This window comes from Xenopus laevis, chromosome 5L (genome assembly GCF_017654675.1).
Source record: "Xenopus laevis strain J_2021 chromosome 5L, Xenopus_laevis_v10.1, whole genome shotgun sequence".
NCBI lineage: Eukaryota > Metazoa > Chordata > Amphibia > Anura > Pipidae > Xenopus > Xenopus laevis.
The window spans coordinates 83,405,290-83,420,369 of record NC_054379.1 but is presented as its reverse complement, the minus strand read 5'-3'; the positions used below and the strand labels follow the sequence as shown (position 1 = coordinate 83,420,369).

Here is a 15,080-nt window from a genome sequence, read left to right as displayed (position 1 = left end):
AAGTCCCTAGGAGCACCACAAAGTAGGAGAAGGCAGAAACTGAAAAGGGCTGCGGTCTCGTTAGTTAATCTTTGCTGTCTAAAAGGAGAGGCTATTTAACCCTAAAAAACCGCAGACCATTCAGTTCGTGGAGGGAAAACAGATTTAAGAAACAGTTAGGAAAGAGTTCCTATTCGTTTAAAAAGTGCAATTTTTGTTCACCAATGTGAAGTAATTAAAAAAGATCAAGAGTCAAATCTTGCCCTGACGCGCGTTTCGCCACAGCTTTCTCAAAAGGCAAGTACTTTGAGAAAGCTGTGGCGAAACGCGCGTCAGGGCAAGAATGGTGAATGAAAAAGTTGGCCGCTGAAAGAATAAATATATGGTATATAGAGGTGAGGGTTGGTTTTAATCGTTGAAGGCTTTTTGCAGTCACGAAGCAAGGTTCTCTTTTCTTTCCTTCTTTCTACGATTAATTTTATCCTTGCGTGTACTGTATTTTTACGAAACAATTTAATAAAGAAAGTTAGTAAAACCCCTTTTTTAATCGTTAAAAAAAGTGAATTGGATGCCAATGCCATTATTAATAAAAATACAGGTGAGTACCACAGAGATTTGCATTCAATAATTGTCCTTTGCACATTGTGCTGCCATTGTAAATGAGCCCTATGAATTTTAAAGGTTATTGTGTATTTTAAAGGTTCCATTGTGTATAATGCTACAAACCTACTTAGACAGGCAGCAACAGAGCCGCACTGCCAAAAAACCATAAGAGCATCTGACGACTAATCACAGGCACAGATATGATATATTGATGTTATACTGTAAAGCTTTAAGACTATCCCATTATAATAGCAGAATATATATATATATATATATATATATATATATATATATATATTCTTTTTTTTATTTTTAGAAGACAGTAGAAGTAATTTTGTAAGCATACAAAAGAGGCATACTAAATATGTTAAAAAAAAATATTTAAACTTATTCATAAAATGTCTATACAACATCTTACCTTCAAAGAGAAAAGAAGTTCTAAATTATAAAAAATTGAGCAATACAATTTCATTGAGTCTACCATCATATACAGTATTGCTTTGCATTTTATTTTTCTAAGCTGGATAAGAGTCCAGTAATTTCAAACCCTTATGCATCTGCTTTTGCAAAACCGAACCTTAATAAAACTGCTTTAGAGTATGCAAGCTTTAGGCACTCTTGGAGAATGCAGAGGAAATAGAAACTATTAATACACTGAAGGTTTGCTATGAGATTACAATTTCAATCACCTCAAATACTGGAGGATAAAAATTATGTTCATATTGGGGAAGTGCTGAAATGTATTTATTTTTTTTTTTCAAATCAATATTTTTTATTTTTCACTAAGGCAAATGCTGAATATAAGATGGCTGACATTTTATAGCCAGTTAAAATACTGTATAATTTTGCTGTAAGAAGAAAAATGATTCAAGACATTAGAGAGAAGGGCAATATATTTCTCTTGCTAGGGGCCCTGCTATGATAAAGTTCATGATAAGAACCTCTCTGGTCTGTCTGCCTGAATGTACTAAATCAAAATATTCACTATGAGAAAACTATTGCTGCTAAACAAACCTAGTCTTAAAATGCATTTGTTTTTTTAAATAAAATACATGTCTTTGAATAAACCCATGATGTGCGCTTCTGGTTAAGTAAAAGCAGAACTATAAACAGTTCAAAATGGATTGCGTGGCCAAAAAACATTTTACCTGACTAACCTCAATATATTAAATATTGGCCATAAATTAACTATAATTCAATCCCATTTTAGCACAATAAAATATAGTTGGTTGGGGACTGAATTTCACATCTTAATAATAAAGTCAAGACTACTTGCATTGTCCATATATAGTAAAAGAGCATGGAAAGAAAAAAAAAAAAAGAAATGCAGGGCACACAACTTACATATAGGTTGAATATTTGAAATATGGTGATCAAACAAAAGAGGCACAGAGAAGATATACTAAACATGTGTGGGATCCTTTATCTGGAAACCTGCAATCCAGAAAGCTCAAAATTTTCAAAATGATTACCTTTTTCTCTGTAATAATAAAACAGTAGCTTGTATTTGATCTCAACTCAGATATAATTAATCCTTGTTGGAATCAAAACCAGCCTATTGGGTTTATTTAAATGATTTTCTAGTAGACATTTGGTAAAGGAAGGTCCAGAGCCAATGTTATCTACACATTTCACTGCAGTATTCTGAGATTATAGATGGTTGTAAAATATTAGATAACTCTATACAGGCAGTCTCCGGGTTACGAACGAGATAGGGTCTATAGGTTTGTTCTTAAGTTGAATTTGTATGTAAATTGAAACCTATACATTTACTTATTAAATTCAACTTAGACAGATGTTTGTTTTAACATAGTACGTATTCCATATTTATGTTTACCTTTCTGTGCTCTGCAGTAGACAACAACATAGGGGATTGGGGCAGGTGGTTTATTAAAATGAAATGCTAATAAGTCAAGCAAACCATAGTATGTTACTGTAAGAAGAGCCCCCTTCTGCAAGTGTAAGTTGTGTGTATGTAACTTGAGGGCTACATATGAATACATCTCACTGACCTTTCAAATTTTAATCATCAAAAAAGATGAAGGTATTTTTCTTACTCTACGGGGCAGATTTTCTAAGCTCGAGTGAATTTTCGAAGTCCAAAAAGTTCGGATTTCGAAGTAATTTTTTGGATACTTCCACCATCGAATAGGATACTACGACTTCGAATTTACTTCAACTTCCATTCGAAGTAAAAACCGTTCGAATATTCGACCATTTGATAGTCGAAGTACTGTCTCTTTAAAAATCCTTTGATTTCAATACTTCGCCAAATTAAAGCTACTGAATTGCTATATTAGCCTATGGGGACCTTACAGTGCATTTTTTAACGTTTTTGTCATAGAACAGGGCTGTCCAACTGGTGGCCCGCGGCCCCCCCCTTCTTTGGGCCCCCAGATGCTGTGTCTGTTTACCATATGTAAAATTTAAAAGGTATCACTGTAGAGATAAACTGCACCCTGCATTGTTTAAACCTCAAATTCAGACTCTAATCCCCTGTATCACACATGTGATCCCTCTGTATTGTTCACATTTGTGACACCTCTATTGTTTATATCCTAAAGGCCTGTACTGTTCATACCCGAGACCCAGACTGAAACTGCCCAGTGTTCACCTGTTCACACTTTATTCAAAATGCTAATGGGGCACCAGCACTGTGTCACTGGGTTTGTTAGCATTTGGAAATTGTTGTTAAGGTGTTTAATCATTTGTTGGGGGGGTTGTTGTATTATCCACAGGGGAGGATGAGGCATATGTATTTAGGGGTATGTTTTTAACATGACTTTAATTTTTCACATATGAGTGATGAGGGATTTCCCTGCAGTGAGCACCAACCATTTGGTTTTTTGGTGTGGTACCACCGTTAATGTGGATACGATCTTAAAAGTTCTTGTGGTAATATGGGTGTGGTTTACAGTGGGTGTGGTTTAAAAGGGGGAGTGGCCAACACTGAATTCCATTATCGGCCCTCCTCCACATAGGCCAGTAAAATTTTGGCCCTCGGTACCACAGAACTTGGACAGCACTGGCATAGAATAAAAATGGTTCGATTGATCGCTAAAAATGGTTCGATTCGAAGGATTTAATCGATCAAACGATTTTTATTTGATCGATCTTATGCTATTTTAGTGCTTAATCCTTCGAATTTGATTTTCACATTTTTTTTGGATTTTTCATCCGATTTTCACAATTCTTTCAAAATTTTCATCTGAAAACTCAGATTTTTGCACAAAACCCAGCGCACATCAAAAAATCATTGGGACTTCTCCCATTGACGTATATGCAACCTTGACAGGTTTTAGTTGCTGGATTTTCAGATTCTGACTTTTCCATCCTCGAGTTCTAATAAATTCCGTAAAAATCTTGATTTTTCTAAAAGTTCGATTTTATAAAAAAAAAAAAAAAATTTGATTTTTGCATTCAGAGTTTAGTAAATAACCCCCTAGGTGTTCACCATAAGTATGGCAATAACAGTATTAATAAAGTAGAGTACTAAACTGGGTGTTGAGGGTGTATATGTAACCCAAGATATTTTATTGCGGGCAAAGCACATCAAATACAGGAGCAGCAGAATGGATTTAGAATGGATTTATTATACATCTTCAAGCTTGGTCATGTGTATTAATCATATCTAGTACTGTTTGAAGAGAAGCACCTGGATCAGAATGTCATTGCTTGTAAAGGGAAATATGTTTTATAAGATTTCCTAGTCCAAATCCTCTGACTGGTGTCAGGGGCTCCATAGCCAGGGCAAAGAGGCCTGGAGAAGGAGAAAACATGTAATTTCAAGCAATATCATGAGCAATCCAGTTTTTTCTACAAGGAAATTGGGTTATTACTACTGGAGAAAATTTCTTGTAGGCATATCACTTGTGGGCTGTACTCCAAGGAAGAGTAACACCAGGGATGTTTTTATTGGAGGCCATAATCCCCTAACCATGAATTGCAGTTACCATAGTTATGTATATGGTTGTTTCTTAAAGCTGGCAATCCTTCTCCCAAAAGGAAAAAAAAAGGGTGGTGTAGTAAAAAAAAAAAAAAAAAAAAAAAAAAAGGAGAAGATTTAAAGAAGAACTAAACCTTAAAGAGAGATATGGCTAGAAATTTAATATTTTATATACTTATATACTGAACTTACTGCACAAGATTCAGCATCTCTATAGGAGTAGTGACTAATACTTCATACTGTAGTTATGCACAGGAGCTCACCATCTTCAATTTTGTTAGGCTTCAAAATTAGGCTGGTTTGTTGTAGCTGATGCTAAAGAGTTGACCTTCTAGTCATGAGAGTGGTAAAATTTGTGGGAGTGGGATGCAAAGAAAAACAAACAAACAAACAAACAAACAAGCAAGCAAATGTGACTCCTAAATGAAGATTGAGCATCAATAGAGATTTGCACAATTTTTATTGTCAATATTATTATGCCTTAAAACTCCAGTTGTGACAGCATATTCCATTTGCAGTAGTGCCCATGCAACATAAATAACAGAAAACTACAGTAATGTTTTTTCCTAGTCACATGAACAGAATACCACAAGTTTTAAAAAGCACTATAATATTAATATAATATAAGTTTGTAACGGATTCACCATCAATAATTTATTTTTAAATGACGAGGTTGAAATTTTCATGCTTTCTGCTGTTTTTGTAAAAAAATAAATAAAAGAATATTCAAATCTGGTATTCAAAAATAAAACACTCCACAGACACAGAGGGAAGTAAATAATTCATAAGCGAGAGCATCAGTAGGGACAACATCCAATGTTATATTTTAATGGAATTTTAATTTCTCCTCAAGTCTTGGCAAAGAATGATGGTACTGAGGTAAAGCCTTTAATTGCAAATCAGCAAGCCACGAGTTTTATAGTGCGTTACAAGGAGGATTTTGTTTTCTATACATAACATTTTTCAACTACACTCCCATGCAGTTTGAGATTAAAAGAGGACCAAAACCATGTAAGCTTAAAAATATTAAAAGTACAAAGTTTTAAATATATTTAAAAACATAGCAGAATACAGTTAAACACCTTGCATAGTTAAATTGGGTTGAAAAAAAGACTAAGTCCATCAAGTTCAACCCCTCCAAATGAACCCCAGCATCCATACACACACCCCTCCATACCCTCACATAAATTCTATATACCCATATCTATACTAACTACAGCGTTTAGTATCACAATAGCCTTTGATATTATGTCTATCCAAGAAATCATCCAAGCCTTTCTTAAAGGCATTAACTGAATCAGCCATCACAACATCCCCCGGCAGTGCATTCCACAACTTCACTGTCCTGACTGTGAAGAACCCCCTACGTTGCTTCAAATGAAAGTTCTTTTCTTCTAGTCTAAAGGGGTGGCCTCTGGTACGGTGATCCTATTTATGGGTAAAAAGGTCCCCTGCTATTTGTCTATAATGTACTCTAATGTACTTGTAAAGTGTCCCCTCGCAAGCGCCTTTTTTCCAGAGAAAACAACCCCAACCTTGACAGTCTACCCTCATAATTTAAGTCTTCCATCCCTCTAACCAGTTTAATTGTATGTCTCTGCACTCTCTCCTGCTCATTTATATCTCTCTTGGCCTTAAGTTTAAATCTGGATTATTTTTAAGTGAACTGCCATTCATGAAAAATGTCTACTTGGTATTTTTTTTTTTGATTTTTATATTGCTCTTAATAAAGAGGTCTGTAAACATTTATTTAACCTCTTATATTTGATGGAATTGCCATTAACTTAGAATATACATCTGTAGCACAGCTAGGGCTGTTGAGGAGACAACAGTTAACAAAAAAGTTAATTCAACAGAATCAAATATTCAGAGGTAATATTCTGTCCACTATAAGATATGTCCTCATAGTTTATGGTCTGCTCAGTAAAAGATCAATAGAAAATCAGCATTTTAAGCAAGTAATTCTTTCCCCCGTAAGCATGAACTTACTGCTCATAATTGCTCCAAATTGACAACATCAGCAAAAACAAAAACCTGCTCTTTGATGAGGTAAACACATCGATTTTGTGAAACTAGATAAAACTCAACGGAAGTTTTAAGCATTTATTTGGGAAAAACTGGCAAACAACCAAATGGTTATAAATGAGTGGTAAAATCCACCATGTGTTTATGTTTAGTAGTGGATGTTGAACCATACAGAGGCAACTATATATCCCACATTCGATTAAGTGTAAAGGACAATCAAAGTAAAAAATACTGGGGGGAGTTCTAATATTTTAGGCACCTCCATTGAACTGAATTGAACTGAATTGATAACCTTAACCCTGGACTGCCGCATCTCTTCTATAAAAAATGTAAAGAGCCTTGTAGGCTTTGTTTGGCAGTGCAGTGGCATTATGAGTCTTCCCATGTCTATTATGGCAATGTTCTGCATATGTGCCCAGTCAAATACAAGAAATAACGTGGCACAGCTTAAACATATTCTTTTTACAGGCACAAGGAGCAGGGTAAGGGGTAGCATTTTGGTGACAGTGCATGGCATCACGTTGTAACACTAATTATATTGTTTGCGTTGTGCTTTATTAAACAAAAAGTCAATACTTCACAAAGTTAAAAAAAAGCCATTCAAGGTCATAAGGATCCCATACGTGTATATACACAAAAATCACAAATTTCATTACCTACAACTATTTTAAAAACGAAATTATGATGAATTCCAAAGGGTAAGACTTCCAGCTCTTTATGAGGTGACAGTACAATGCATGTTTAACTCTTAAAACTATTGCGAGACTCAGTACTGGCCTCCAAATGTTAAACTAAAAAACCTAGAAGTCAAACCATCAACAGGGATACGGTATCCTCTTGTTGACGTACAAATGGACTTTACATAATTTGCTTCAGATAGACATTTGCACCAAATACATTTTAAAAAAAAATGAAAACTGCTCATATAAATCTCTTGAAAATGACACTTTTATGGGTGTGACAAAGAATACTGTAACTTACCAGTAATGCCAGTATTCTTGTTTAGTTTACAATACCAGAGTCGGTTTACTGGATCACAGCCTTCTCTAATGGAGAGCAACACATACTGTCCATCGTCCGTAACCTAAAATTATAAATGAGAATATATATATATATATATATATATACAAAATGTATAACGAATGGGCAAATTAATAGTTTAATGCATGCTCCTGTGATCTCATGCACCAGAGGAGTATAAAACAATAGTGATGGGCGAATTTATTTGCCAGGCGCGAATTCGCAGAGAATTTGCGCGATTCGCCTCCAGCGAATAAATTCGTGAAACGCCCGCGATAATTCGCGGCGTCAAAAATTTTTTTTTTAGAAAAAACGGACGGGTGCCGGCGTCAAAAACGGGCACCGGCGTCAAAAAAACTGGCGTTGGCGTCAAAAACAAGACGCCGGCGCCGCTTCGCGAATTTCGCTAATTTTCCGGCAAAACGGCGCAAATTCGCCCATCACTATAAAACAATACAACATTTCCATGCATTCTATTGATGCACGAGTAACGTTTCTTGGCATTTTCTTGCAGTTGGCTATTTTCCATCCCTGTGAGAGTGTAACCGGAGGTGAAGCCGACACCCTGTCTAAACACATAAACAACTGAGGGTGTTGCCAAACACCTGACTTTCAGACAAGCCATGAAAAAAGAGCCCATTGTGCAAGATTTTAGAATCAAAGAAGATTATAAAAATAATGTATTTACGTCTGAAAGATTACACATATTTAAGCAAAATAGTACAGTGCTGTAAAAATGTATTTATTAAAAAAATAGGTTTTAGCAGATGCAGAGGAGATGTACATATAAACTGTATAAATTCAGTAAGGATGTAAGCGATTAGCTATTCCAAATTGTAATTAAAAAGTCTGTTCTTTCAGATGAAGCTTCTTGCACATTATTGCAGTTGGTATCTAAAGCACCTGTACCCATTAAATAAAATAATATTCATGACTAGCAAGGTCACTGCAGTTAATAGGACTGTGCATTACCAATTTATGCAAAGGAAAGATTAATTGGGCCTACCAAACAAGTGTACTGTACTTTGGACTTGATAGAATCACGGTAAGTTTTTCTCTAGCCACGTCTCTGCATATTTGCAGGTTAATAGCTATGCATAGTTGGTGATAGGGGGAAAAACACTATATACTTTAAAGGGATACTGTCATGGGAAACATTTTTTTTCAAAAAAACATTAGTCCCCCAGCAGCCCTTCAGCAGAACAATGGGAAGGTAACCAGATAACAGCCTCTAGTTGTCAAGACCGCCGGGAGCGCGAGGAGTCGCGTCCGCTCCCGGCGGCGAAGAATCCAAGATGGCGGCGCCCAGGCAACCCACGTGGGTTCCGACGCCGGCGTTGTGACGCCAGCACGGCGCGACGGTCGCAGGCGTGCTGACGCTGGCGCAAGGGCGCCAAATTCAAAGATAAAAGGACGCCTGAGGCGCCAAGATGGCGCCCGAAAATAGAATCCTGTTCCCTAAGTGATTCCTGGGTTCCCTTGCTGTTTTCCCTGCTATTTCTGCCTGATTCCTTGGAGTGACCCCTTGCCTGGACCTGGACTTCGCTGTTACTCTGCCTGCCTTTGACCCCCTACCTTGCCCTGGACTTTGTTTGTATTCCGCCTGCCTTCTGACCTGTGCTTGGACTTTGATTATTCTCTTGCCTAACCCCTGGATACCACGACCCTGATCCCTCTTGAGGGGCTTCCTCCTAGATCCGGACTACTCCCCAGAGGGGGCTCCCGGCTCCCTGACATTATTTTCGGGCCATGGATCCTTCTGAGGAAGCCACACCTGATGTCGGACGAGCACTCCGCGGACTGGCATCCCGCATGGAGGACTACGAAAACCAGCAGGTTCGCATTGGGCAAGCACTTGATGTCCTGCTTGCTCGAGTGCCTTCTGCGCCCTCCGCTGCTCCACCTACTGGAGATTCCCCCATGGCGGCAGCCTCTATGAACGCAAGCTACCCGACAGGTGAGCCTCGCATTCCACCTCCCCTTCGCTTTAGTGGGGATCCACAAGCCTGCAGGGGATTTGCCACACAGTGCCAAATTCAATTTGAGTTCCAACCCACACAGTTTCCAAGTGAGCGTTCTAAGGTGGGGTATGTGATGTCTCGATTGGAAGGCAAGCCACTGGAGTGGGCAACGTCTCTTTGGGAGAAGAATTCCCCGGTGACTTATGATGTTAAAAGACTTTCTCCAAGCTTTTCGCATAGTCTTTGATGCTCCAGGTCGGGTCACGAACGCCCCTGCCCGTCTCTTGCAGCTCCGGCAGGGAAGCCGCAGTGTCAATGAGTACGCTATAGACTTCCGAACACTGATGGCGGAGACTTCCTGGTGTGATGACGCTTACAAGGCCGTATACTACCAAGGCCTATCCATCCGCATCAAAGATGATCTCGTCTCCAGAGAGACTCCTGACACCCTGGAAGGACTGATCGCTCTATCTATTAAGGTGGACACCCGCCTCAGAGAACACCAGGTGGAGAGAGAGCGCAGCAGATGATTTTCTCCCATGTTGGCCCCTCGCTTTCAAAGGCCGATTCTGCAAGCACCCGCTGTCCCTGTGACTCATGTGTCCACGTCTCCCCTGGAGGAACCTATGCAAGTAGGAAAAGCTCGCCTCTCCGAGCAGGAAAGACTCCGAAGACGTATGGCAGGGCTCTGTTTGTACTGTGGTGGGCATTCCCATTTTGCTAACGCCTGTCCTGCCAAAGCCAAGAGTTTTGTACCCCGAGGTATGTCTCAGGTTTCTCATGTAGGGGGCATCACTCGAGGGCCTCAGGAGAAGTATCAAGAAAATTCACGCAGACTTCTCCTTCCTTTGCAGATTCACCTGGCAAGTAAGTCTATCTTCGAAAGGGCCTTCCTCGACTGCGGAGCGGATGGCAATTTCATGGACGCCTTCTTTGCCGAACGCATGAAGATTCCCCTGCTTCCATTGTCTTCACCCCTGCGAATTACCGCCATAGATGACAAACCCCTGGAGTTTGAATTCGTCACAATGTTCACGGCGGAACTATCTGTACAAGTTGGGGCGCTGCATCAAGAAAAACTTTCATTCTTCATCATCCCCTGTCCTTCTACTCCAGTAATATTGGGTCTTCCATGGTTACGTCTGCATAACCCCACCATAGACTGGTCCACTGGGCAGATCTCTCGTTGGAGTTTATTTTGCCTGCAACATTGCCTTCCGCCAAAACCCCTCGAGAAGGTGAATGTCTCCACTGCGGAACTAAAGACTTTGCCCTCCACTTACAAGGGATTTTCCGATGTGTTTTGTAAAAAGTCTGCAGAGTTCCTTCCCCCACATCGCTCCTATGACTGTCCGGTTGAACTCCTGCCAGGAGCCATGCCCCCCAGAGGGCTCACTTACCCTCTCTCTCCTGCAGAGACTACCGCTATGAAGGAGTACATCCAAGAAAATCTCCAGCGAGGGTTTATCCGCCCTTCTACCTCTCCTGCAGGGGCTGGGTTCTTCTTCGTGGAGAAGAAGGACGGAGGCCTTCGGCCTTGTATAGACTATCGGGGCCTGAATAAGATCACCGTGAAAAACAGGTACCCCCTGCCCCTGATTGCCGAGCTCTTTGACCAGCTGAAAGGAGCAAAGATTTTCTCCAAGTTGGATCTCCGGGGGGCCTACAACCTCATTCGCATCCGGGAGGGTGACGAATGGAAGACGGCATTCAACACTCGGGATGGGCACTATGAATATCTTGTTATGCCCTTCGGCCTATGCAATGCTCCTGCCGTCTTCCAGGAGTTTGTTAATGATGTGTTCCGAGATCTCCTAGGAAGGTTCGTAGTCGTATACTTGGACGACATCCTGATCTTCTCCAAGGACCTTGAAAGTCATCGCTCCCAGGTGAAGGAGGTACTCTCTCGTCTGAGGAAGAACTCTCTCTTCGCCAAGTTGGAGAAGTGTGTCTTTGAGGTATCCAAGATCCCCTTCCTCGGGTACATTATCTCTCCAGAGGGATTTGAGATGGACCCCGTGAAAGTGTCGGCCATCCAGGAGTGGCCTCTCCCACTGAGTACCAAGGCAATCCAGAGATTCATCGGATTTGCTAATTATTATCGACAGTTCATCCGGGGGTTCTCTTCCCGCATTGCACCTATCCTGGCCCTCATCCGGAAAGGGGGTAAACCCAGCCTGTGGCCTCCATCTGCCATAGAAGCCTTTCAGTCATTGAAAGAGGCCTTCACGTCCGCTCCTGTTCTCCGACATCCCAATCCTGCACTACCCTTCTGCATCGAGGTTGATGCTTCAGAAGTCGGAGCCGGAGCTATCCTTTCTCAGAGACACTCCACTGATGGAAAATTGCACCCCTGTGCGTATTTCTCCAAGAAGTTCTCATCCGCAGAGCAGAACTATGATGTCGGAAATCGAGAACTCTTGGCAGTCAAGCTTGCCCTTGAAGAATGGCGTCACCTCCTGGAGGGCTCTGAAATTCCTGTCCAGATTTACACAGATCACAAGAATCTGGAGTTTATACAGTCCCTCAAGAGGCTAAATCCCAGACAAGCCAGGTGGGCCCTTTTCTTTTCTCGATTTAACTTTGTTTTGACTTATCGCCCAGGTTCCAAGAATCTGAAGGCCGACGCCTTGTCTCGTAGCTTCACTCCGGTGGACCGTGACCCTGAGAGGCAGGAACCAATCATTCCACCAGTCAAGATCATTGCCTCTCTGTATCCCCAATTTGCCGACCAGATCTTGGCTGGGCAGTCCTCGGCTCCTCAAGATACTCCGATTGGCATGGCCTTCGTCCCTCCAGAACTTCGCCTGGCCATCCTGCAACAGACCCACTGCTCCAGGCAAGCTGGACATCCTGGTCCGGCCAAGACCCTTGAACTCTTGAGGCGCCTAGTCTGGTGGCCTGATATCCGCAAGGATGTAAAGGACTTTGTGGCTGCTTGTAATGTCTGTGCCACTTCTAAGCCTAGCCATTCCCGCCCCAGCGGGTTGTTACAGCCTTTGCCGGTTCCCTCTCGTCCGTGGACGCATCTCTCTATGGACTTTATTGTCGAACTTCCTCCCTCCGGTGGGAATACTGTGATCTGGGTTGTCATAGACCGCTTCAGCAAAATGGCCCATTTCATCCCTTTGAAGAAGTTACCCTCTGCGTTGGAATTATCCCAACTCTTTATTAAGTACATCTTCCGCCTGCATGGTTTCCCGGTGGAGATCGTTTCCGACAGAGGCACCCAGTTTACCGCCAAGTTCTGGCGTTCCCTATGTAAAGACTTGGGAATAACACTTCAATTTTCGTCTGCCTACCACCCGCAGACGAATGGGGCAGCTGAACGTGTGAACCAAGCCTTAGAACAGTTCCTGAGGAACCACGTGTCTCTTTGCCAGGACGATTGGTCTGACCTCCTCCCGTGGGCAGAGTTTGCTCATAATAATGCATGTCATTCCTCCACAGGAAGGTCTCCATTTATGGTGGTGTATGGACAGCACCCTCAAGCCTTTCCTCAGGACTTCGTGTTGTCGGACGTCCCGGCTGCAGATGATCTGGCAGCCCATATGCTTGCTATTTGGGCTGCAACCAAGTCTAATCTGGAGAAGAGTGCTCTAGTCCACAAGACTTTCGCGGATCGCTGTAGAAGGCCCTCTCCTCCCTACAAGGTGGGTGATAGTGTCTGGCTCTCTTCCAGGAATATTCGCTTGAAGGTGCCATCTCCCAAGTTGGGTCCGAAGTTCCTGGGTCCGTTCCCCATCTTGGAGATAATTAACCCTGTAGCCATCAGACTTCAACTCCCACCAGAGATGAGAATCCCCAACGTGTTCCACGTCTCCCTGGTGAAGCCCACCGTCTCCAACCGTTTCTCTGGTGTCCAATCTCCTCCTCCTGCCGTCTCTGTGGAGGGTCAACAAGAATTCGAGGTGGAGAGAATCCTTGATTCCAGAATCTCCAGAGGGTCCCTTCAATACCTCATCCATTGGAAGGGCTTTGGCCCCGAAGAATGCTCTTGGGAGGGACACCGTGATGTGCATGCTCCTCGTTTGGTAAGAGACTTCCACTCCAAGTTTCCCCAGAAACCAAGTCCCGGTGGTCCTGAGGCCCCCCGTGAGGGGGGGGGTACTGTCAAGACCGCCGGGAGCGCGAGGAGTCGCGTCCGCTCCCGGCGGCGAAGAATCCAAGATGGCGGCGCCCAGGCAACCCACGTGGGTTCCGACGCCGGCGTTGTGACGCCAGCATGGCGTGACGGTCGCAGGCGCGCTGACGCTGGCGCAAGGGCGCCAAATTCAAAGATAAAAGGACGCCTGAGGCGCCAAGATGGCGCCTGAAAATAGAATCCTGTTCCCTAAGTGATTCCTGGGTTCCCTTGCTGTTTTCCCTGCTATTTCTGCCTGATTCCTTGGAGTGACCCCTTGCCTGGACCTGGACTTCGCTGTTACTCTGCCTGCCTTTGACCCCCTACCTTGCCCTGGACTTTGTTTGTATTCCGCCTGCCTTCTGACCTGTGCTTGGACTTTGATTATTCTCTTGCCTAACCCCTGGATACCACGACCCTGATCCCTCTTGAGGGGCTTCCTCCTAGATCCGGACTACTCCCCAGAGGGGGCTCCCGGCTCCCTGACACTAGTACATGTAAGAACAACACTCAATAGTAAAAATCCATGTCCCACTGCGACTCCTTCAGTTACATTGAGTAGAAGAATCAATAGCCTGTCAGAAAACAGTTCCATAGTGCAGCACTGGCTCTTTCTGAAAGCACATGACCAGGCAAAATGACCGGAGATGGCTGCCTACACTAATATTATAACAAAAAAAAAAATATGAATCAACCTCTCATACCTACGTACTGTTTCAGGAGCTAGGTCCCCATGGAGAAACAACTCCAAGAACCATTCCCGTCTGGCACATGCACAGTTAAAAGTCCCTGTGTGTGCGCGTACCTGCAGAGTGTGGAGAAGTTCAGTAAAGCAGGGCCTGTCCGTGTAAGACCTTTCTAGGGGGCACAGAAGCCGAAGTGAGACGGAAGCTGAAGAGCCCGACAGGGAAAAGCTTGCAGTGCTTTGAATTTTCCGCCCAAATGGTTCCTGCTAGTGAAGGGGAGGGAGAGGATTTTCTGCTGCTGCTATGCTATTCCCACTGTCGCCCCCCCCCCCAAATGTACAGAGAGAGAAAAGGTAAAAAACTACTATTTCCTGCTACTTAAAGGGGAAGGAAACCTAGTCGGGGCAAACCCCCCTAACTCCCTCTCCAGTTTGTTGCCCACCCTCCCTCCTCCCCCCTGGCCTACCCGTCCCGCAGGGCAAATGCCCCTAACTTGTTACTTACCCTTCTGGCAGGTCCAGTCCAGGGAGTTCACAGACGACATCTTCTTCCACGCGATCTTCTTCCTGCTTTGAACGGCGCATGCGCATTAGGAGCATTTCGCCGGTACGATCTACTGCGCATGTGCGTGACTTTTGGCGCATGCGCAGTAGATCCATACCGGCGAAATGATCCTACTGCACATTTGCCAAAACGCCGTTCACAGCACGAAGATGATCGCGTGGAAGAAGATGTCG

The 15,080-nt window shown here is 42.8% G+C and overlaps 1 protein-coding gene across 1 annotated transcript in view; it reads right to left on the bottom strand.

Moving 5' to 3' along the window:
• Nucleotides 1–15,080, bottom strand: part of prep.L (prolyl endopeptidase L homeolog) — a 76,642-nt gene that overhangs the window by 48,542 nt on the left and 13,020 nt on the right. The window contains 1 exon segment of the mRNA NM_001090845.1: nt 7,535–7,637. Coding sequence (NP_001084314.1) covers nt 7,535–7,637 — 103 coding nt within the window.